At 40.7% G+C, this 25848-nt stretch overlaps 1 protein-coding gene across 1 annotated transcript in view; it reads right to left on the reverse strand.

Moving 5' to 3' along the window:
* TLN2 (talin 2) overlaps positions 1-25848 on the reverse strand; it is a 352944-nt gene that overhangs the window by 130048 nt on the left and 197048 nt on the right. The window contains exons 33-35 of the mRNA XM_029574657.1: positions 22283-22426; positions 15006-15167; positions 7152-7292 (exon numbers count right to left, since the gene is read on the reverse strand). Of these exons, the coding sequence (XP_029430517.1) occupies positions 7152-7292; positions 15006-15167; positions 22283-22426 (447 nt within the window). The remainder of the gene's footprint in view (positions 1-7151; positions 7293-15005; positions 15168-22282; positions 22427-25848) is intronic.

Consider the following 25848-nt stretch of genomic DNA (forward strand, 5'->3'; position numbering starts at 1 on the left):
AACACTCTCAACATGGACCAAGTCTGCTAAATCTGAATTACTCTTTTATTCCAACACAGTCATTTTTATTGTTGGTCCTGCTAGTAGAGAGATGTTATGGCTTGAGTTGTGTTTAGAAGAGCCTCTATAAATTTCATTTGTTGGGTTTAGATTGGATTTGGGGTAACCTGTGAAGAACTCTAGTGACTGCAACATCCAGTTGGTGCTCCGTATGGATTCATTCTGCTCAAGAGGTGCTTTTGACCAGTCAGTTGTCCAGGAGGAACACCTGAATCCCTCCCTAGGTTGCTTAGAAATACTGAAATAACTCAAGACATTTTGTGAATACTCAAAGTGCCGAGATTACACAAAAAAGCAGGAGGTGGTACTAGAGGTCTTCCCCTAAGAAATCTGAGATTCTTCTTGTGACTAGAATTTATCAATATATTTTATTTATTTATTTTGAATTTTTCTATACCGGCGTTCATTTAGCAAATACATATCACGTTGGTTTACATTAAAACAGTAGTTATATGGATATATACCTCCTTAAATTCCAGAAAAAAATAACCAGTCTCCCTTGCTTATAAGAAGAAATATGAAGTACAGGGTAACCATCTTGAACCTTTCCTTTTTTAAGACATTGTTCAGGGCTCTAAATATCTAAGATGGAACGGAATCATCCTGTGTTTTTGGGGACCAGTATGTACCTGGAGTAAAATCTGCAGCCTCTCTCCTGCAGTGGGTCAGGTCTGAGCCCTCTGGCCTGCAAGAGGAAGATTCCCAACTTGAACAGGTCCTGGTACTGAATAAGACTTACTGCTCTTTTGGGCAGCAATTTGGTGAGATTCCCAATAGGTATATTTTATAACCTTACTTTACAATCTAGAGGAACCAGATGTCTAAGGTTACAATAGTTGTTTACAAAAAACTTTTAACCTCCTTCACACATGGAGATCTTCCAGAACAGAGACTAGAATTCAGATTAACTTCTCTGGATTCAGACAAAAACTTACCCCAATTTTGACAGGGTGGTCATATGGGGCTTACAGCTCCTCTAGTCTCACACCGGTGAGGGAAAAACTGCTTCCTAGGCAGACCACTATGAAATCTTTGATATGTAGAGGATACTTTAAAGATGGTAGTAGATATGATTCTGAAGCATAGAATAGTGATCTTTCATGAGCTCTACTGCTTTCTTGACCTTAACTTTGAAGAAATTTCCAACACTGCAAGCCTTTCCTGCACATCATCATTAAGGCCTGAAGCCCATTACTGAGAGTCTGTGGGTAACTGGGTATCAAGAGGCAAGGAAAAGGCTCTCAATGCCATTTCAAAAGCATCATAGGTCATGTGAATCAGATGCTTCTCACACTCCTCACTGGTCCCCATCATTCTTTATTTATTTTATTTATATTCCATGTGATAGAGCCCTTTTTGCTTCTCTTCAGGGAGAAACTAGGTAAATTACTGGGCCCATTCCAGGACTGTAAACAAGTACTGCATCCTGTACTTCTGGTAATATGCTTTTCAGGATGGAAGAAATATTCTGGTAGTGCTTTATCCCAAAGAGATCTAGAATCAGAGTAAAGTCCAGGGGTAACACAGCATGGGCTCAACTTCTTATCCCTTTTCAAGGCAGATCTCACCACACTCTGGTATGGTACCCAATATATTAAAGTCATAAGAACATGCCATACTGGGTCAGACCAAGGGTCCATCAAGCCCAGCATCCTGTCTCCAACAGTGGCCAATCCAGGCCACAAGAACCCGGCAAGTACCCAAAAACTAAGTCTATTCCATGCTACTGTTGCTAGTAATAGCAGTGGCTATTTTCTAAGTCAACAATTAATAGCCATAGCTACTTGGACACAATTCTTTATGTTTGCCTTCTTAATGCAGGACCTCATACATTTTCTGTACTTTTGGGAAGAGAGGGTGGATGGGCCACCAACTTTTTAAAGTCATTCTTAAGAAGGCCAAGAAAAGGTGACCTGAGTTTATCCTCAACCTGCAACTCAAAGGGGACAGTCACAGCCATCCTATGCACAAACTTCAGAAAGGAAATATCTTCAGAAGATGGCTTATACCCAGCTTGTAGTGGAGAGGGCACTGATGGGAGGTCAGTAGGGTATTTTTCCTCAGGTTTCCAAAACTCCATCACTCTTCAACTCAGAAAACCTTGGTTGGATGGAGGTTTTGGACTGCACCAACCATGGAATCAAAAAGACCTCTGTGGTCTAAAATGTGGCACCTGGGCAAATTGCACAAGTGATGTAGTGAGGCAGGAGAAGCTTCCAATGCTGAACCCATCATGATTTAGCACAGACGACACCTAGCCTCTTCAAGGTGCTGAATGGACATATGCCAGCATTAGCATGTTCAGTACTTAAGGAGAGAAACTGAGGAAAATCACTCAGTGCACCAAAATTAATGAATGTGCTTTACTTTAGGATCTTGATTAATATGGCATGTTGAGTGAATACTTTGGCAATTCTCCTGTACAAGTGCACCTCAAAGAATGCTGATGACAACACAGGGGTGGGCCTAGTAGGTGAGTGGACATCCTCCATAGCTCTCTGAGCATCAATGTCGAAGGACCTGAGTGTGGATTGCTTCAGAAACAAGCAGCATAACATCAGGAGAGTCAAATCCAGGCAGCTGGCAGTAGAAGGTCTTCTGCTTGTGCCAGTCATCTTCCCTTTGAATTGAACCATAAGGTACTGTGGCTAGTGAGGCATAAGAAATGGAGATAGCTCCCAATATGAACAAAGAGCGAGAGTTCTGGAATGGAGTAAGGAACTGGAACAAACCAGGAGTCTAACATCTGTCAGGATCGCTGAAGGCAGAACCTGGAGCCAAAGATGTCTGCTGGAAACAGGAAAGGAGCCAGAGTACAAGGTCCAGAAGGTAGAACCAAGCTTCGGCTACTGACTGATGAAACTGCCTCAGTTTAAATGCAAGCCTATACAGAAAAGAAGATGGTCACTGGAAGGGAAGCGAGGGGCACATGGCTGAAAGAACTGGATAGATAGACCAAACAGCTCATAGCACCACCTGCAAACTGGAGGAGAATTTGGCAATGGATCGTTACACTGGGGCTGGATCTCTGAAGACTGTTCAGTTTTGGGAGGCAGAACTTACTTCAAGATAGTCACTTTAAATGATGAAGAACTTTCTGTACCTCCTTGCTCTCAGAGATGTGTGTCAAAGATATACAGCGAGGCTTTGGAGCCTCTTCTCCATCTCTGCAGTCGAGTGATGAGTCCTTCTCTTGGCTTTGAGCTGTAAGAGTTAGATTTCTTTAAACTAGGGAACCAAAGTTGAAGTCTTCTTTGGCATAGCATGGCCTGGGCCAGACCACTAGCAGTCAATGCAGTTCTGTGGTCCTCACTTAGAACATAAGAACTAAGTCTTGAAATACTGGGTCAGACCAAGGGTCCATCAAGCCAATCCAGGTCACAAGCACCTGGCAGGATCCCAAGGGGTAGATAGATACCATGCTTATTTCAAGAATAAGCAGTGGATATCTGCAGCTCCACCTTAATAATGGTTTATGGCTTTTCCTACAGGAACTTATCCAAACCATTTTTAAATTTTTAAATGCAGCTGCATTAATAGATTTTACCACATACTCTGGCAATGAATTCCAAAGCTTAATTATGCATTGAGTAAAAACATTTTCTCTTATTAGTTTTAAATGTATTACGTATCTTCATTGTGTGTCCCTTAGTATTTGTACTTTTTGAAAGAGTAAACTCATTAACATTTACTTGTTCCATTCCACTCATTTTATAAACCTCTATCATATTTCCCCCTCAGTCATCTCTTCTCTAAGCTGAAAAGTCCCAACCTCTTAGGGGAATCATTCTATCCCCTTTATCATTTTGGTTGCCCGTCTCTGTACCTTTGCTAATTCTGTTATATCTTTTTTGAGATGCGGTGACCAGAAATGCACACAATACTAGAGATGAGGTCGACCATGGAGCGAAACAGAGGCATTATGAAATTTATTTTATTCTCCATTCCTTTCCTAATAATCCCTAGCATTCTGTTTGCTTTCTTGGTTGCTGCTGCACACTGAGCAGATTTCAATGTATGATGCCTAGATCCTTTTTCCTGAATGGTGACTCCTAATGTGGAACCTTGCATTATGTAGCTGTAATTTGGATTATTCTTCCCTAAGTGCATCACTTTGCACTTGTCCACATTAAATTTCATTAGCTATTTGCATGCCCAGTCTCCCAGTTTTGCAAAGTCCTCTTGCAATTTCTCACAGTCCTCTTGTGATTTAACAACTTTGAATAATTTTGTGTCAGCAGCAAATCTGATCACTTAAGAAGTCTCTCATGAGGGACTTTGTCAAATGCTTTCTGGAAAGCCAAATACACTATATCAATTGGTTCACCTTTATCCATGCTTATTTATGTCCTCAAAAAATACAGCAAATTGGTGAGGTAAGACTTCCCTTGGCTAAATCAATGTTGGCTTTGTCCCATTAAACTATGCTTTTCTATATGCTCAGCAATTTTGTTCTTTATGATAAAAACTATCATTTTGCCTGGCAAGGATGTCAGACTCACTGGCCTGTAGTTTCCTGGATCACCCCTTGATCCCGTTTTAAAAATTGCCATTACATTGGCAACCCTCCAGTCCTCTGGTACCACAGATGTTATTGATAGCTTAAAAATTTCCAATAGCAGATCCACAATGTCATTTCTCAGTTCTTTCAGAAACTCTGGGATGTTACCATCTGGTCCAGATGCTTCATGCTTCAATGTCAACTTTAATGACTTGGGCTTTTATTCACTTGTAAGAAAGGCAAGAAACTTGACCTTTTGGGACAGAACTACTCTGGGTGACATCCTGCAACACAGATTATACAACCTCATGGCCTTGACCCAGACACTTAAAGCATACAGTACAGTGCGCATGTTGAGGGCGCTATTAGGTATTCTTGCTCGATTCAGAAAACAAAATGTGCAGCCAAGCCGCACATTTTGCTTTCAGAAATTAGCGCCTACCCAAAGGTAGGCACTAATTTCTTCGGGCACCGGGAAAGTGCACAGAAAAGCAGTAAAAACTGCTTTTCTGTGCATCCTCTGACTTAATATCATGGCGATATTAAGTCGGAGGTCCCGAAGGGTAAAAAAATAAAACGGATGCTCAATTTTGCCGGCGTCCGGTTTTCGAGTCCGTGGCTGTCAGCGGGCTTGAGAACCGATGCCGGCAAAATTGAGCGTCGGCTGTCAAACCCGCTGACAGCTGCCGCTCCGGGCCAAAAGGAGGCGCTAGGGACACACTAGTGTCCCTAGCGCCTCATTTAAATACTGAATCGCGCGTACAGGCGAGTGGCCTATGCGGGCCGATTCAGTAAAGACCGCGGGAGAGTGGGCAAATGCCCACTCTCCCGCGGTCTTTACTGAATCGGCCCGAAAGTTTGCACTTGGACAGAACTTGATACTGCAAGCCTGCTTCTTGGACATGGTAAGGAAAATGGATAATGTGAAATCAAACAAAGAAATTTTCCTCTAAAATTAGATGGTACAAACAGAAGAAAAAAATGTGGCTGGGCAGCCTAGTGGTAATAATCTTGTCAAAAAAATGCGTGGGCCAGGTTCAGTGGAGATATGAAAATGAAAATAAATCTGTGCCAAAAATATAACTAGGAGTAAACTAGAGTTTTAATGGCTTAATCCAGAAGAAGAAAAAAAAAGAGAGAAGGAAGATTCTCTTCATTAATTTTTCATGCTGCAGTGCTAAGATGCATCTCATGGTTTCTATGGAAAAAACAGGAGTGAGAGGAGCCATGGGGCTTCAGCAGCATGGAAACCACATGCACGAGCAGTGAAAGGCTTTTATGTCTATCCAGCAAGCTCTGGGAGAATCTGTCTGCTCATCACCAAACATGGTTGTGTGCCCCATGTGTGTGACTAAGGTTACTTGGCTTCAGGGGAAAAGTAGCTAGACACAAGCTTGTATCTTTTGTAAGCACCTCTTCTGTGGAAATACAAGGCTATTTTTCATGCAGAAACCTCCGAAACAAAAATAAAATGGAGGTGAGCAGTTCTACCATTCACTCAGAGGATTTACAACAGGTGTGAAGCACATTATTACCCACATTAATTAGGGAACCCTGCAGGTTACTACAAAGCAAGCATCTAAACAAAATAAGCCAGATGCACTAAGCATTTTCCCCAAAGACACAAAATGGTAACAATGCCAGGGGTAATTTTATAAGAGGCTGCATACATTTGCAGGCTGTTATGCACCAAAGTTATACTAATTTTCAAAGCAAACTTATGCTTGTAAGTTTGCTTTGAAAATTATTCCGGCATAATTAAATGCACACAATTACACTTGCTGTTTGATACGTGTAGCTTTGCTGAGAAAATTTATGCAAAAACATTTTAAAAGCAGAAATCCCTACCTCTCGAAGACTCCCCCCGCTCTGGAACACCTCTTCCCTATGTGCATAAAATTATGCACATGCAATGCGTATGCACATAATTTTACTCCTGTATTGGTTGTACAGCTTTCTAAAGGGCCATTTCTTCAGGCACAGAATTATTCTACCCACAAAAGGCCCTCTGAAATGTTCCCTCCCCTTCAAATATCAGGCTCAATGAGAATTATAATAGGATATCCTGTGATGAAAGAAAAATCAACATCTCAAAGGTGGTGTTAAATTTAGACAACAATTTTTTTACATTATTAACATATCTACTACGTATATAGAACTTGTTAGAGTATGCTGTCCTCTACCCAGTAGTTCAAATGCTTACGTGATTCCTAATCCAAAGTATATTTTATTCAGTGAGATACAAGAAATAAATCAACTATTGAGGATCTGGTGGATACTTGTGACCTGGACTGGCCACTTTCAGAGACAGGATGCTGGACTTTGGTCTGATCCAGCATGGCACTTCTTATTTCTTATGGAACAAAACTGGGGAAATCCCATAATCGGTATATATATATATATATATCTATCCCAAAAACGTGTACACAGGTTGATGAACTTGCTCAAGGTCAAGCAGTGAGAAATGGAGATGGTATCTAAACCTCAGGTCTTCTCCAGGGGTCACAGGCTTATGCACCAACTCACTAGGCCACATTCAAAGCCTTAAATATAGTCTAGATACTGTATAAATCAACTCAAAATTTCTTACCTCATTGCTGATCTGAGCTGGAATGCTGACAAACTCGGGATTGGAAGCAAATGCTGTCAGATTCTCTACTGCTTCAATTAAAGGGGCTGTTGCAATTCGACACTTATCACGAGTGCTTTCCGAAAAATCTCCATCCAGAGTCTGGAGAAGAGATTGAAGGGAAGCTCAGTGCAGACACCCACTTTTCAAGATATAGCATAAAGAGTATTTGTGCATTTTTCATTTGGATAAGCATGTCTAATATTTGTTTTAGAGTGGAAAAACAGAACATATATTGGATATTTCCAATGGTAAACATAACTAATCTGATCAGTAAGTGATCTACTAAATATCAAGCTGATGCAATATCGTCGCATGGAAAACAGGCACTCATGATTCAGCACCCGCTCTCCTAATGCGCACCAATTGACCTCTCCGGGGTGCCCGATTTAATATTTAAATCGGCTGCCACGGTAAAAAGGAGGTGCTAGGGGAAACTGTGCGCCCTTAGCACCTCCTTGGCAGCAGGTGCCCCGGAGAAGTAGCTGTCAGCAGGTTAGGAAAATGGAAGCTCAATTTTACGAGCATCCCTTTTCCTAACCTGACTGCCAGCATACTTTTTTTTTTTTAATTTTTTTTTTTGGACAGTTCTAAATTTTCAGTGGCTCAGACTTAATATAGTCACAATATTACGTTGGAGGAAGTACAGAAAAGCAGTATTTTCTGCTTTTCTGTATACTTTTTGGGATCCTCAAAAATTAATGCCTGCTCTGGGGCAGGTGTTAATTTTGGAGAGTAAAAATATGCATGTCTGGCGGTTTTTTTTTTTGCATCGGGGGGGATAGCTAATAGCCTCATCAGCAAATGTACATGTGATGTATGCTATTAGATTCGTGGGGGGTTAGATGTGCTTTTTGGACGCGCTAATCCCCTTATAAGCATAAGGGGTTGTGAATGCGCATCCAAAACGCGTATCCAATCACAGGTTAACCAGTGCGCTTGACTAAGCACACTGTATTGCATTGGCCCATATTCAAATAAATCAGAATTTCAATTTTTCCCATTCACAGCTATGATATCTGGCCAAAAACCCATTACAGCTGCCATGATGCTAACTTAAATAAAAGATTTACAACTGAACCAGAATATGTTGAGATCGTTTCAGTACCTCTTAAATAACAAACACCCCCCCCCCCCCCCGGGATGCCCATTTCTAAAGAGTTTATGTTTAGACAGACAGACCTGGCTTTTTTGCTGTTATAATTTTCACTCAAATAAACTATCATTTTCTCTTCTTTCCCTGCAGGAAATCTCTCAACATGAAAGCACCTTCTGCAGAGCATCCCAAATGAGTCTTCCCGTCCTGGAAGGCCTGCTGTTTTGCAATGGGTTTTAGTTGGGGGTTGGCTAGGGCCGTTCAGAGGCATTCTATTCACAGCCCCAGGGGCCACACAATCTTATTTCTCTCTAACAGGAAAAAAAAAACAAAACTGTATTGTGCCGGAGCTCAAGGACCTAATGTCATTATGAACAAGTCACCAGGTGGTGTTTAAGCGCTAGCCAGGGAGACCTGCGTTAAAGCAACATTCAATCTTATTGTTATTGACCAGTAAATGTAGTGCATTAGTAAAGCATATGGCAGCTTGAAGCTGTCATGAGGAACACAAGCTCCTTAGTAAGCAGGGCCCAGCATAAGATTGAAAGCTGCTGGGGAGAGAAATGATAGGAGGCAAGAGCAAGCAAGAAATGTACCACTTAATCGTAGTCCGGGCTTGACAAACAATAAATATGCAAAATCCCTGTACTGTCAACTTTCAAACACACGTACGAGGTCACATGACCTTCTGCATTTTCCTACCATTGCTCCAGGATCTATCACTCCTCCTTATCCTGAATTAAAATGGGTAAGCAGAACATCTGGGGCACTTTGCTGGTGTCTGTTCTCTCAGCTCCTGTCTTTTTAACTTGATCCTTCTTAACACTTTGTGGTCTACAAGACTCCTTCTGCTCACCCTCTAATCTCCCAAATTAACTTTTAAACTGTTTTATTTCATGCTAGTCAACTGCCTGCAACCTTGCTTGCTCTTTTCTTTCTTTTTTTTTGATTGCCTAATCACCCTTGACTTATATAGTAACATAGTAAATTACAGCAGAAGAAAGAACAATTGGCCCATCCCATCTGCCCAACTGAAATTCCTCTTCTGGTTTTCTACCACACTGGGCAGATGAGCATACAAATCCCCACCATGGCTTCCACCTGACCTCTCAACCTGCCTCTTACCATGGCCCTACACATCTTTTCCAATTAACAAATATGAAAAAAATAACCTTAAATAAAATACATTTCTAAAAAAAAAAACCAAAAAAAAAATTAGCTTTAATTCACCTCGGTTTATAAACTTTATTTTGATCTGTAACAAAAACAGTACAGATAAGTAATTTGTGTTTGATATTTACAATGTGCTTGCAAATGTAAGTTCACTGATGTAAAATTAGAAATTTACCATCCCACTAGCCAACTGGCCATTATACTGCTTGTGGGAGTCCTGGCACGATTTCCTTAAACCATGCACAGTTTGCGCAAAGGTACTGCATGCAAATTAAAACCTTTTATACATTGCAAAACACAAAATGTGATGTCTCAGCTTTCAGTAGCCAGCAGATAAAAAGGAGACAGCAAGGACTCTTCTTTTACCCTCACTGCAGTAAGACACAACCAAAGTGCTGTGAACTGCCCTTCAGGAGAGTCATTTTTTTTTTACCGTGTGGTGGGGATAAAGTCTGTGGGTATCTTGCATATGCAAGACTTTAGCCAAGATTTTCAAAGCAAACTTATGCACATGCATTCACTTTGAAAGTGCTCAATTAATTGGCTTACGTAAGATTAACTGGCAGAAGGCGTAACTTGTGTGGGTTAATTTATGTTCTTGCTTTTTACAATCACAAAGAATGCACGCGAGTTCTAACTTCACCTCTGGAACGCCTCTCTTCGGTTTGCGTAAAAGTACACCTGCAGTTTTACGCATCTGAGGCCCGGCCAATTTTACAACAGCCATTTACGCATAAAACACAGTTTTGGGTGCGTGTAAATGGCACTGAAAATTCAGCCCACTCAAGTACCTAATGATCATTCTGCCAGCTCTTATTAAGCTCCCTGCATTAGCTGCATATTTTCCAGTGCTTGTTGCATGTTTTGTTTTGTTCTTTCTTGCTGCTGCTGCTTTGCCCTCAGCTACTTTGCTGGAAATCACTTTTCTCAGATGCATTACAACCTGCACTGGATGTCTTTCAATGCTCCCAGGAGTGGACTGAGAGTCTGTTATACTAAGATGTATGAAAACAATTTTCAAAAACATTTGCCCAAGTAGCTAAGCAGCTACCCAGGTAGATTCCCCAGGTGGAAAATCTGCCTTCCCCTTGGCAGGAAGAAGTTCACCCACTGTTTCACAGTGCACGTAGTTTCGCCTGTGATGTAAAAGGACAGGGCCAAGGAGTGGTGTTAGAATGGGGAAGGTGAGATAAGGTACACCCGGGGATATCATTTGGAAGTCCCTATGCATACTTTGCACCTGGTACTAAAGTAGCTGTGGTTTCTGCTGGTCCTGAAATTTGAGAGGGAAACTGGCCAAGGAGTTTCCCCTTTGAAAGTTACCCATGAGCGGGCGAGCTAACAGCCTGCAAGCTGCCCATGGGCATTGGAGAAATGCCATCTATTGGTTAAAATACAGTGATCAGTTAGGGGGAAATTCCTCTATTGGCTCCATGTTATAGTTTAAAAAAAGCAGTTGGAAAGAAAAAGAGCAGAAAAATTCACGTTCCTTAGATGCAGAGCAAACGCTTTCTTTGCACTGCTACCAGGTGACTCCATTTTTTCGATGCAAACCAATCCTGCTTTTAGCCCACAACATAAATTGGTGGCTTTGTTTTTTTTTTTTTTTTTTGGGGGGGGGGGTGGGGGGGGGGGAAGAAATTGGAACTACATACATACAACTGGAGTAAAAATAGGACTGAATCAATCTGTCCTAAAAAAAATAAAATGAAAAGCTGATTGATAACACTCAGTATATCTTGGCCACTTCTTATAATTAGTTCAGAAACCTCAGAGTATATCAGAGGCATAGCGTATATAAAAGTCTGTGTGTCAGGGAGATGATGTTCCACCGTTAAGTTTGATTTGATTTTTGTGTTTTACAGAGTATCCAATCTAGGGTTAGACTTTTTTTTTTTTGGCCCAGCAGTTTCCTCCTGCTTCCAGTTCAGTTTGAACTAGGGCTGGGATCTTGTGCAATGAGCCTTATTTTAGTCTGCCTGCTCCCAAATCACTTAGCTCAGTCACTGCTGCAAAAGTCCTCAGCCAGGTGCCACACACACAAGGGCTCCTTCCAGGTCTGGGCAATTACGAGCCTTAAGTATAGCCACTAGGTGTTGCTGTTGTGCAATGACCGAGACTTCCTCTCGCCAAGGGCTATGAACACTGCCTCTGTAACATACTAAGCCCTGAGCAGTCCAGAGAGCAGTGTCCTGGTCTTGGAATCAAACCTAGATCCCCCACATAGCAGTGAGCCAATGAACCATTTGGCTGGCCCAAGTTATCAGATTGCCGATTACAGGTTTTATATTATAAAACGGAATACAACTAAGAAACTTAACACTGAGACTGCATCGATAGCGGGAACAAAACTCTGTGAAATTCTTACATAAACAGGTTAATCTGTATGGAACTAGAAGCCAGATATTTTGCTAAATATTAATTTGCTGTGGAAATCATAATACCTCTAAACTCTAAATTTTTCCAACAACCAACAGAGTGCAACTTGAATCTAATTACAGGTTCTTCTCTCCTCTTTGTCTGGAATTGTTCCTGAAGTGAGGGTAGTGCATGTCTGTCCTTATACAAAAGACAAAGGAAACCAGGTCCCAAGCAGTTTAGTACAAGAACACAGACTTACTTAATGCTACTTTCCCTTCTGCCAGATCATTCTGACCCAATTAGATGTCCGAGACCATTAGAGGCCTTTTCCTTTTCCAGCTCTACACAGAAACTTCCTATGCAAGTCTGGTCAAATTATTTAAAATGAAAATCATATAAATTTCACAAAGGCTACAGCAAGTTAAAAACAAAAAGCCCTCTAAAACTAAAGTGAATATAAAACATGTTAAAAAAAACCCTTATATTTGGGGGGTGAAGCAAGATGGTGGTGTGAAGGTGGTTGTGAACTGCTGTTGCCCTAATCTTCTGGATTTTCTTCATGGAGAGTTCGGTTATGCCCCAATTTTCCAGGCAGTCGTCGATTATCTCCTTCATGGTCCTAGTCTCCTGGGATAGTGGGTGGTAATGTCCCCCGTTGCATCTTTTGGTGTTGATGCACCACATTCACCAGGGGAAGAGGTTTCTCTCAGTCCTCGCGTTCAAAATCCCCAACTGAGAGAGGGACACGATCACTCCTAAGTCAGCAGCAGTGCGGGAATGACGACATTGGTCCGGCGATCGTGTGAGAGGTTGCTGAGGAGGCTTTGGCATCTGGATGTGCTCTCTTTTCCAACTGATTTACTCTGTTGAGGCTACTTTCGTCCAGTGGTCTTTGGGCTTGACCTCTGAAGGGGGGATTGCTGTGGAGGACGGTCATCCGATCCTCCACTCTGGGCTTGACCACAGCAGCCTCATGGTGAGTCTTTTCAGCTGTCTATGAAGCCGGCGGTGGTTATGCTAGAGTCGCTCTGGGAGTTAATGGCTAGGTTTGGCTGAGTATTGAATGACTGTTAATAAATTGGACTCTTACTTCCAGTTTAGAGTCTATGGTTTTGAAACACAAAGGCTTGTTACTGGAGCAAGGTGAGGTTCAGACTTTGAAAAAAGAGATTAAGGATATTTGTCAAGTTCAGGCCACAATGATTCACAAGCGAGGAGCAGTATTAAAAGACTGGAGTTCTTGAAAAATCCTTTGCACATCATGAATTTCCCTAAGGTTACAGGGAATTACCCATGGTGACATTAAAGATATATTTTATGGAAGTTCTACATAAGTCAGCGATTAAAATGCAGAAGATAAAGGATTCACCTTAAGGCTGTTTTCTTATTTTGTTTTTTTCTTATATTTTTCTAATTTCTCTCTCATTCTCCAGGTTTCTTATATTTTTATGAATGGGGATGATTTGTTTGTCAAATTACTGTCTTGCTCCTTTTTTCTTATTTGTATTTCTCTGCAAAGTGATTGGGCTTTTTATTTGATAGTTAAAATAATAAATATAAAAATAAAAAAAAGCCTTATATTTTAAAATTGCTTTCATAAATTGATTAGATTTATATCCCAACAGAATATTTTGCGTCACACATTAATTAACCAACTCTGAAAGCCTTAAGATGGGCATTTTTTCCTGAGACTTATCTAGAGCTACAGCTCCTTTGGCTTTGGGCTTTATCAAAGATCTTTTTACTTCTATTTACATCTGCGAACCTTGAAGCAATGAGTTGCAGTGACAAGTCTGTACCTAGCAAGCCTCACACCCCCCAAATGCCCAGTGTTCTCTTGGTGAAGTCATCATTTGGTTCTAGTTATCAAAGCCATCAGAATGCCACTCCACCTCAACCAGGTGCCATGTGACAATATTTCAACCAAGTTAAAAGAGCAGTGGTGGATTTACTGCTCTTCAACAAGGAAATTGAATGGGAGAAATGTTAGGCTTGTCTGTTTATCCAGTTTTCTTTCACGAGCACAGAACTGGGTATTTTCCCCTTTTGAGTATGTTTCTATTGGCTTTGTATCATTTTAGAAAGTATTTTTCTAATGAGTAGTTCTCTTTCATGTCTGTTTTTGTCTTTGTTCCGCCTCCCCTCTTTTTTGGTTTGATAGATTGAAATGTTCTATATTTGAATGGCATTTTTTTTGCTTGAGAGGGGTTGAGCAGCTTTTCACCATTACTACACCGGGTCTTGACACAGCCCAGGAATGTTTGAAGGTGGGTCTCGTTTGTATATGTGTTTAGTTTTAATTTATAGACATTCTAATTCTGGTTTTTTTTTAATTGTTTAATTATTTATTTATTTTTTTACAGATTGTTGACCCTTTTTAAGGCCATTGAAATACCCATTCCCCTTTACATTGCCCTTGAGGCAGGCAGTGCAGCCTGCAGAAATATGGGCTCATGTCGGGCATCCTGAGCTTTTGAAGAGCCAACAGTTTTTGGTTTACCCCTTTCCATGGGTTTTATTGACCTTGTACGATAAGTAATTTCTTTACATTTTGGGCATATTGAGTTTTGGGGGAGTTCATGTTAGTGGTGGGTGACATATGCTGTTTGGATATTCATAGGAAAGGAGTCTTTAATTTAGTTTTAGAGAAGTGCATAACACTAGAACTGGCAAATGCCTGAAATTTCAGGGGTTTAAGCTGATACTGCTTGAGGCCCATTGCGTGATGAGAGGTGGTGGATGTACACCGAGTAACATCATTTACTTCTGATGCTGTGTTCTTTTTGATTGATCTTGTGTTTTTGAATTTAATTCTTCTTTTTTACTTAGATTAATTTTTGTTCTATATCCTATTTTGTTTGTGGTTTTTTTTTAAATTCTATTAGGGGGATATCTGCTTTTTTGTTTATATATAAAATCAGACATTTTTCAGTGCAGATATACAGATCGCACATACACTATGGATATTGTATGTACTATTTTATTTGTTACATGGATGATTTTACTTTTATCTGTAAACCGTTGTGATTGTTTAAACAGAATGGCGGTATATAAATCAAATAAATAAATAAATTATAAAAATGATACCACACATTTATTACATTTTCCTCTTCCTAAAAATACCTTGGGGCCAATGTTAAAAACCATTTTGATTACTACAAGGTTGAAGTCTTGGCATTAAATACCTTGATAGTTTTAACCAGGTTGGCGGTGCTATTGGCAACCTCCTTGGCAGACTGAACAAAATGTCTCTTGGCAACAGGATTGGCGGTCTTTGATGAGGCGATGCGGCACGCGTTACACAAAGCTGATGTATGTTTGGCAACTATTGTGGCAGCTGACAAGACCTAGAACACAAATATAAATAATGCAGATTTAAAAAACAAGGCTAAACTAATGTTTAAGCAATATGGTGGTCAGCAAGCTTTGCTTCTGTAAAATTGAAATTAATCACCAAAACAAACCCCCCAAAAAACATTATGCCCAATCCTTATACTGAACAGTCAGAAAACAGAACAATTGGAGGAATTCATAAACTGGTATCATAAAACAGCACCTGTAAAACTCCACTATAACGGGATCGTTGGATGAGCAGACACATGCTGATGACCTATGCGGACATCTGCAGCCCTTGACGCAGATGTCCGTACAGAAACACTGCCAGTGTCAGGCATGTCTTTCCAACATCAAAGCCGCCCTGGCTAGGGTTTCCATCCATTGCAAGCTTGTCATGCCTTAAGTTAAATACTATTTAAGCTAAGTGCTACACATTTAAACAGTTTGAGTTTACCATAATTATTTTATTTGCATTTCAAAAAGTATAGAAAAAAATCAGCTGCCATTAGTGGACACTCACTGGTATATGATTACACGTTTCCCTGTATGTACACTAGTTTGAGGTGTTTTTTTTTAGCCCGCTATAGTGGAGTTTATAGGTGTTTTATGATACCAGTTTATGAATTGCCTCCATTTGGTCTGTTTTGTGACTAAACTGAAATTAATCCAGGCCCACTGGACAAACTGCAATCTGCTAAGTCAACCCATTTCAGACGGCTGGAACCACTTCAAAATTCCCTACACTCGCTTTTATGAAACTCTGATCTTGTGCGTACACCTTAATACTCTTTGGAAAGTTTTCTGTCTCTCTCTTCCCTTCCCCCAATTAATTTTAAGGAGGTATGGGGGAATCTGCCAAAAGACAAAAAAAAAAAACGGAGAGAAGGAAGGAAGGGAATAAGTGCACTTTCAAACTTAATCTTTTACAGCCCGATCCAGTAAAGTCCGTGGGAGAGCGGACTAACGCCCGCTCTCCTGGCGCGCGCACCGGCCCCTCGCCGGTGCGAGCGATCCAGTATTTAAATTAGGCGACGCGGTGCAAACGAGGAAAAGGAGGCGCTAGGGACACTAGCGCGTCCCTAGCGCCTCCTTTTGGCCTGGAGCGGCGGCTGTCAGCGGGTTTGACAGCCGACGCTCAATTTTGCCGGCGTCGGTTCTCGAGCCCACTGACAGCCACGGGCTCGGAAACCGGACGCCGGCAAAATTGAGCGTCTGGTTTTCGGCCCGACAGCTGCGGGCCGAATTCAAAATTTTTTTTTTTTTTTTTTTTTTTACTTTTTTTTTACTTTTGGGGACCTCCGATTTAATATCGCTATGATATTAAGTCGGAGGGTGCACAGAAAAGCAGTTTTTACTGCTTTTCTGTGCACTTCCCTGGCGCCGGAAGAAATTAGCGCCGACCTTTGGGCGGCGCTAATTTCTTAAGAGTAAAATGTGCGGCTTGGCTGCACATTTTACTTACTGGATCGCTCGGGAATACCTAATAGGGCCATCAACATGCATTTGCATGTTGAGGGCGCTATTAGGTGCCGCGGGTGGGCCGCGTGTTTTCCTCCCCTTACTGAATAAGGGGTAAGGGAAAACACGCGTCCAGAGCAGGGTGACAGTGCGCTCCGACGGAGCACACTTTACTGGATCGACCTGTTAATGTGCAAAATGACCTTCTCTAGTTAAAATGATGCACATTAAAGATGGTACTTTATTTTATATTGTATATTTCTGGCCTAGCAATTTGCTACTGTTCCTTTGGTTTTCCATCTCAAATGGAACCAGCTTTTACTGGGCTACAGGGTCATGAGCCTTCATTTGCAACTCTTTCCCCTTCCCTGTTTTTGTCTCTGTAACCTTGCATTTAGCTTAGCTATTCTATTACAGCAAATGCCTTTGAACATGTGGATTCTATCAGAAAAGTAGCACACATGCATCTATCTGGCCACTAGGTGGTGGTGTGCTATAGTTAAGCCCCTTCTCCCCCCACCCACCACCAAGGCTGTGAATGCGGTACCCCCAGCCACAGCTGACCTGATGAGAGGATGCCTGGCATGGGGATCAAACCCACCTCAATGCCTCTGAGCCACCAGGCTGCTATGGGTAGCTCTGTGTTAAAGACAGAAGTGCCAGTGCCAGAAATCCTATCACTCTTTTTTGCATGCGCAAACCTGTACAAAGTGCAATTAGAAACCAAGGCAGATCGCTACACTGAAGCCATGATCTGTTAAGTGCAACACTATGATTCCATTTAGACACTAGGAATGTGCATCGTTTTTTTTGACAGATGAAAATATCGTACGATATTTTCTAATCCGTCATGTATCGGGGGTCCCCGAAAATGATAGGAAAACCCCATGAAATTTTCGTGTGGTTTTCTTATTGTTTTGGGGGGGGGGGAAAGAAAGGGCACACAGAACCCCCCTGACCCTTTAGATCTAATTATTTACAATCCCCCACCCTCCCAAAACTTTCCTAAAGTACCTGGCGGTCCAGTGGGGGTCCCGGGAGTGATCTCCCACTCTCGGGCCATCGGCTGCCAGTAAACAAAATGGCACCAGTGGCCCTTTGCCCTTACCATATGACAGGGACTATCGGTGCCATTGGCCAGCCCTTATCACATGGTAGGAGCAATGCATGGCCTGTGCCATTTTTTAAGTTGGTGCTGGCTGTCCATTGCTCCTACCATGTGATAGGGGTTGGCCAATGGCACATGGTAAGGGCAAAGGGCCACTGGCACCATTTTGTTTACTGGCAGCAGACGGCCCGAGAGCAGGAGATCTCTCCCAGGACCCCCGCTGGATCACCTGGTACTTTAGGAAAGTTTGGGGGGGGGGGGGGGGGCCGGGAGGGTGGGGGATTGTAAATAATTTGATTTAAAGGGTCAGGGTGGGTTTTTTTTTTTCGGCTCAGGACAGCCGAAAAAAAAACCCAAAAACGTCTGGACCGCGGGAAATGGAATTTCCCGTGGGTCCACGATACTGAAACCGGAACAGATTCCGGCACCCGATTCACATCTCTATTGGACACTAGTTCAGCCCTGGCTTTTCAGTACCTCCTGTGATTACATTTTTTTTTTTTTTTTTGCAATTGATCAGATACAGAAATAGTCCGGTTTCCTTTCAAAACCTGGGTTCTTCAGCAGCTTTGACACTGTGAATATGAAATCTAACAAGTTTGTCAGTAACAGAGATGCAATTTCGAGAGGGAATAGTTTCTTAATAATCATTTTACGGACTAAAATATCTCCTGGTTTCAAGTAACATTAATTATGGATACATGTCCAAGACTCACTTTAAAGCTTACCATTCACTAAGCTGTACAGTTTGGTTTGAAAAATAGCAACTATTTCCATCAGTAAGATGAGGTTTGTTGAGTGGCTGCTTCCAGCTGCAGAACTACAGCGTTACAATCGGTTATGCTAGAGCAACCTAATCCAGAAGCTATCCAAACTGCAGGTGCTTTTCATTTGTCCTGATGACTGTGCACCAGAGAATGAGGACTGGGGAAAGAATTCACGCCTTCATTTTCCACTTTCTTCCTTGTCTGTAAACCCTATGAATCACAGATACTGTTCTCTACATACATCATCATAATCAACTCCTTCACTTTTTCAGAATCATGTCATTTTAACTCACAGCTTTTTTTTTTTTTTTTTAAACTTACCCTCAACTTCTCTGGGTCACATTCTGCCAAGTCTTCAGTGTTATTTATATAATTCAGCTAATTCAGTTTTTTTTTTTTTTACTTTGTGGTTTCCTCCTGCTCCCTTGAGCTTCCAGCTCAGTTGGAACGAGCTCCTACTGGGCATCCAATTTGGCAGTCTTTGCTAGTATTAGCAGTGAACAGGAGGAACTATTCCTAAATGAATAAAATGAATGTTTCACCTACTCTACGTTCTACCACCCTAGTAAATACAGATGTTTGTGACTTCACATAGACTGTTTATTGGTAGCACTGAACACAATTGTGGGCAGAATATGTCTTAAGTAAACTTGATTGTTAATGGAGACCGCTGCTTCACAATGACTCTTCTGCATCACCATCCTTAAGCTACAAACTAGGAAAACAACTATTGATTTTACAGCAGTAACAATGATTTTAACTGATGTAGCTGGCAGTTACTTAAGAACCTAGGATGCGCCATGCTGGTTCAGATCAAAATATCAGTGAGCCCAGTGTCCTGTCTCCATCAGCAGCCAATCCAGATAATTAGGAAGAACCTGGCAGATCCCAAAAATAGATCAGTTCTTTTTTGCTCACTCCCAGGGGATAGGCTGTGGATTTCCCCAGCTAATAACTGTTTATGGACGCTTACTCCAGAAACTTGTCCAAATTCATTTTAACCCCAGCTATATTAGAGGATGGGCTCAAAGCATCTAACAACAAATTTCACAGCTTAATTGTACGAGTAAAAAAACAGACTTTCCCTGATCTGTTTTCAATCTGCTACCTGCTGGTTTCATGATGTGTCCCTACTCCTAGTAGTTTTTGAAAGAATAAATAACCATTCCCTATTTACCTGTTACTGCCCACTGATGATTTTACAAACCCACATTATATTTCCCTCAGGTGCCTCTTCTCTAAGTTGTCCTAACCTATTTAATTTTATTTAATAAGTGAACCATTGTATCCCTTTTATTATTTTTATTGCCCTTCTCTGTACCGCCTCTATTTCTGTTATGCATACAGTACTCAATCTGTGGTTGAACCACAGATCTATACACCGGCATTATGATATTCTCAGTTTTATTCTCCTTCAGATTTAAATGGATTTCTAACATTCTATTTGCTTTTTTTTTCTTGGGTGGCACCTCCTAAAACAGAATCCTACAGTTAGATTATTTTTCCCTATGTGTATCACTTCGCACTTATTCACTTTAAATTTTATCTGCTATTTAGATGCCCAGTTCTCAGTCTGGCAAAGTCCTTCTGTACTTCCTCACAGTCTGCTTGTGTTTTAACTACTTGGAAATTTTTTTGTTATCTGAAAATCTTATCACTTAACTCATTGCTCCCTTTTCTAGATGGTTAGTGAATAAGCTAAACACCACTCCAAGAACAGATCAACTATTCACCTCTCTTCACTGGAAAAATTGACAATGTAGCCCTACTCTCTGTTTCCTATCTTTTAACCAGTTACCAATCCATAATGAGACACTGCATCCTATCCATGATTTTTGAGTTTTATGAGGAGTCTCTCATGATAAACATCTTCTGAAATACTGTGTCTATTGGCTCACCTTTATCCACATGCTTATTCACATCAAAGAATTGAAATAGGGCATGATCTCCCTTTGCTACATCCATGCGGACTCTTCCCCAGTAAGGGGAATTTTAATAACCATATGCGAGCGTCCATGTGTGCGTGGTGCCTGACGCACGCACATGGATGTGCCAATTTTTTTTTTTTAACATGTGCGCGTTGATGCACGCATGTTATAAAATCCACTACCCGCGCGCCAGATGGTGAACACATAGTGATTTGTTACTATTTAATTTGTCAGTTTATTCAAGCACCTCTTTCAGATTTACCTGATATGATCCAGTTTCTCTGAATTGTCACCTACAAATAATGGTATTGGTATCTCAACAGTCTCTATAGTAAAGCCCAAAGCAAATAATCATTTAGTTTTTGTTATGTTTTTTAATTTTATGTGTATTCCGCTTTTCAGCATTTCAAAGTGGATTACATTCAGGTACTGTGGATAATTCTGCTAGTTTTTCTGCTGTGGCCTTACCTTTTCCCTGAGCGTTCCTTTTACCCACCTGTTCATGTAATGATCCAACTGTCTCCCTCACAGGTTTGCTGTTTTTAATATACTTAAAAAAGTTATTAGCAGCTTTTGCATCTTTGGCAAATCTCTCGTCAAATTCCTTTTTGCCTGCTTTATTAATGTTTTAATTTGGCAGTGCTTATGTGCCTCTCTCTTTTCCTCATTATGCTTTATTTTTCATTTTATTAAAAAATGCCTTTTTTGGCTTTCATAACCTTTTTTACAGCAACATTTAAACACACTGGCAGATGCTTGTTATTCTTATGACCTTTTCAAATTTTTGGAATACATTTTATCTGGGCTTCCAAGATGTTTTAAAAGTGTCCACACCTCATGCAGACTTTTAACCTTTCAGTTTCTAACTAGTTTGTACAGGAACATTTACATTTTTCTTTCATTTAGATCTACAAAGTTTTTAAAAGCTCCATCTATTTAGTTATACTCATCATTATGAATCTATGAAAGTCAGGGATCTACTGTGCTGATTCTCATCAGAATGTCACGCAGACAGTGCCCTGATACACACAAAGCATAAATACAATACAAAGACTGAAGAACAGATACTGAGAAGGTTTCTTAAAAACCAGGGTGCGGTCTGACCATAAAAGGTATACACCTTTCTTTCTGAAACAAATGTGCAAGTATAGGAATCAAAGAAGGTTAGGACAAAGACCACCAAGTAAAATGACCATATAAGAACCAAAAGCAAATTTTCTAATATTTTTCATAGTAATCTAGCTAGTACTACTGTTGTAATTTTACAAGCCTGGTACTGTAATTAAAGACAACTAAACTCTCAGATTCAGCAGACATGAAGGTGAAGAATTACTACAGAAAAAAAAAAGTGTAAGTTATTGTGCATCTTCAACAGTTCAGGAGTTAAACTACTTTCTGCAACTTTTCTATGGAAAACAAAATGATGGTTTTGATTACAGTAAAACTACATGAAGTAGTGAAAGACTTAATGATATAGCATGTATGCAAATTTTCATTCAGTTGCTATTCAAAGAAATATCCTATTGTTTTAAAAGCAAGGATAGCGATGGGAATGACTTCTGACTTTGCTAAATGTAAGATCACTATCTTTTTAGGTTATTTAAATTGAAATTTTTAACTCTGTTGATCCAACAATTGGCAGGATTCTGGGAATATATTACAGTCACTTCAAAAAGCGAAAATGTATATATTTTTTAAAATAAAAATTATTCTTCTAATCTTCAAGGTTTGTTTCTGGTGAGCTATCTTCCTCATTCAATATGCACAAAAAGGCAAACACCCTTTGATAAGTTAAACCCACCATTCAGCATGAAGTGAACAGAACAGACTTTTTCTCATTGTCTTCTTGATTTTATGGACAGTACCTGAGAGGGGCTACTCGCTGGATCCACCAGATTTTGACAAGCCATTTGGATAGCTTGATTGGCTCTGGCAAACTGAATGTGATCTACCAGTCCCTGGTGACCAGCTTGGCTGTTGGGATCTGAAATGCCAACTAGATATGCAGCCTAAACAGAGGAGAGAAAAAACAGTGAAGTCAAATTCCATGCAGGGAAAACTGTTTAAAGATTTTTTTGTTTTTAAGTGTTAGTTCATTTAGATTATTTAATCTGCAAAAGGGTACCAATTTTTAAAGAGCACACAAAAATACAATTATACCCTTCCTGTACAGTCCCAGTACAAATATCAGAACAGAATATCTCAAGTCTGGAATAATGCCATTTCAATTGAAATGTGCATTTGTCTTCTGGCATGCACAATAAATAAAACCAAAAAGTAAGCCTAAAAGCTTATGAATCTTCTGAGACTCTAAACTTTCAAAAATAATCAAGATCAAATATACAATGTCCAGCAGAAAATTTTATTCCTGGTTGATTTTTATTTAGGTGATAATGCATCAGTTCTACCTATCTCAGGCTTTGAGATATATAAAGTCAAATGATTATTAATTTAGATGTGACTTCTCTGGATTATTCTACTTTTATGTGCTTATACCTTACTCTACTGAACCAGTTCAATTTACAGTTAAGCATGATACCTCAACCATTTTATTATGAAAAAGGACTCCATGCTAATTTTATGTCAAGATTTGCATTCAGTCATTACTTGGAAACAGTAATACTGTCTGCTATTAAAGCAGTTTTAACCATGCTTTCTTTTTTTTGCATTTATTGTTTTTGGCAAGAATATGTTTCTGCTGTACTTTTTTTCTGGAATAAAAGGGTGCCAATACTCAGACGCAGGATGCATTTTTTTTTTTTTTGTGGGACCAAGGGCAAATCAAACAGGTGCTGGTATTCAGTGCCAGCAACTACCCCTCTGAAAAAAGCCCTGTGTGTTTGATATCAAATTCTGCACTGATGTTTAATGTCCTAAAACAATTCAGTCATAAAATGACAGACGATGACCCTCTTTTGGCCATTGAGTTGCCAGACATCCATTGAGACCTCATACAAACCAATCGGGATTTCGGAGGCTCTCATTCCAGTTCATTAATTTTGTATTCGTTTGGTGAAAGCCTCCTAAATCCTTATTGTGATTTGGTAATTCTAACTGCTCCTACAAGGACTGGGGACAAAGTCAGCTGTAACAGCATAGTACAAGACTACCAAGGGTAGTGTGGACAACCTAGACCATCTGGTGTAGATGTTTACTTGCCGATGCAACAGGAATAGGTGACCAACAGTACTATTTAGAAACATCCTAGATATTAGTGCCATTGCCAGGTTACTATTTGGATCTCCCACAATGTAACCTGGCAACAGTCATTCATAAAAGTAAGCGTTTGGTCCTGGACAGTCTAGGCTGAGAACTGATAGATGGGTGATTAAAAAGAGCTCAAAGCGTCAACTCTTCTCCCCCCCCCCCCCCACCTGTCAAATCAGATTTCTCTGCGGTGCAAGCTATCATTTCATCTCCAAGACCATTCTACATAGAGTTGACAGAGTGGTTTGCCCACCCTCAGAGAAGTGAAAATGCAAGAAATGAGAGCACTATTTTCAGTTTGTACGCCCTGGAGACTCCATAACTACCGTCTTGTGCAAGTCCTGCATTTAGGATAGCCATTATATAACCAGAATAGGTCGAATTATTAGAAATGATCAGAAACATTCATAAGTTTGTAAAAAATCTGATAACTTTGCTTATGTGTTTTCTGTAAAATCTATTTTTGAAACAAAACGGAATAAACACTAGATAGTCATACACACTCGAATGTGTGTCATTGTAAGTAAGGTATGTAGAAACTATTTGGTGCATCTTCTGTAACGAAGGATTCCATCCCTTCAGCAATTTCAACTGAGAAGCTTTTGATAGTTGTTTTGTTTTGGGTTTATTTTTGTCATTTTGTTTTGTTTCTTGCTGCAGTCCTTGTCTCTGGTAGGGATGTGCATTCATTAGAAGCGTGCAAACATACAGCCAATCATCAAAATGTCGCTGGCCAGCCTTGAGACTCGTGCCATCACTAGAACACTGGTCTCAGGGCTGTCTGGCACCATTTGAAAGGGATGACAGAGGGGGCAGGAGGTGAGTGGGCATCCCTCCTGGCCCTTTTACTGACCAGGAGGGATGGGTTAATTGAGGGCCGGGATGGGTCCTGACAACTTTTACAGAGTGGGGTGGAAGGGGTGTCAGAGTGGCCCAGGACAGGCTCTGTTTTTTTTTTTTTTGGGGGGGGGTTGTTTATTTTGGTTCAGTAATCTGTCACACTCAGGTATTAATATAATGTTTATGATGTAATGGTGCAGTTAGGGGCTCAGTATGGCAATGGGTGTGTGTGTAAAACCCTCTTAAACCAAGCAGTGGGAAAATGTGTGTTGTACTTGGACAGTTGTGCGGCGTTCTAGCAGTTGCATTGGTCCTGAAGAAAAGTAGATTGTTTGCAGGTTGATACAGTTTATTGGACCAACATAACATTTTCCAAAGCTGGTAATTTACATGGGCTTTTGAGTCTATAGATCTGAAGAAGGGATCCATGTGGTCTTGAAAGTTTAGAAACAAAATCTTGGATAATTCAGGACACAGAATTTTCTAGCGAGAGACTGAAGCTGCTCATTTCAGCTTCCTCAGATTTTGGTTTGGCTATCAGAATCCTGCATTACTAGGAAGAAAAAACAAACTGAGAGAAAAGAATTTAGTCTGTGGTCTTGTCGTGTCTTCCATTTTATCAGCAATTGCTTTTATTGCTTGATATAATTTGTATCAGAGAACTGACCTCCTTAATAGGTCAGAGCTTATCTTCACCTTGCAGAAAACAGACATTTCTTGGTTTTGGGAGCTAACTTTCTACCCCAGGTAGATTTTTGTGGTGGTATCATTTGAGAGAAACTGAACATCACAACCTGTGCATCACAGGACAGAGAGAGAAAAAAGAACTGGAAGGTGATGGTGCAACTGAAGAGGCCTGTTGTTGCTGTTGGCGTGATGTGTAGAGAGGTCCATTGGTGCTGTAGGGGAGACGTGCCTGTGCAGGAAGACTGTTGGCTGGAAGCAGCCGAACGCTACTGCAAAAAAATTACCATAATGAGGTGCGCCCGAAAACTGCAGAGGCAAAAGGTCCATTGCTACTGCCAGAGCTTGTAGAGCCCCTGCAGAAGCCTCACTGGAGGTGAGTAATGGCAGAGACACCAACCCCCTCACCTTTATTCTGTCCAGTGGGCCCCGACTGCGTGACTTTTCAGTGGGGCTTCCAAGCTCTGGCAGGAATTTTACATAATGGAAAGGGGGGAGTGGTGGAAGGAAGGGGCTGGGTGCATGGCATAAATGGTTATGGGCAATTGCTGTGCACCCCGGCCCATTGCCTATTATCTAAAAACAAAGAGCAAGCCATTTTGTCTCCTAAACTCATGCATTCACTTTCCAAATGCTGTGACTTTGATTAGAATCACAGTTGACCGAAAAAATGATAGCAAGCATAAGTGATAGTTGGGCA

Source organism: Rhinatrema bivittatum, chromosome 13 (assembly GCF_901001135.1).
Source record: "Rhinatrema bivittatum chromosome 13, aRhiBiv1.1, whole genome shotgun sequence".
Classification (NCBI taxonomy): Eukaryota; Metazoa; Chordata; class Amphibia; order Gymnophiona; family Rhinatrematidae; genus Rhinatrema; species Rhinatrema bivittatum.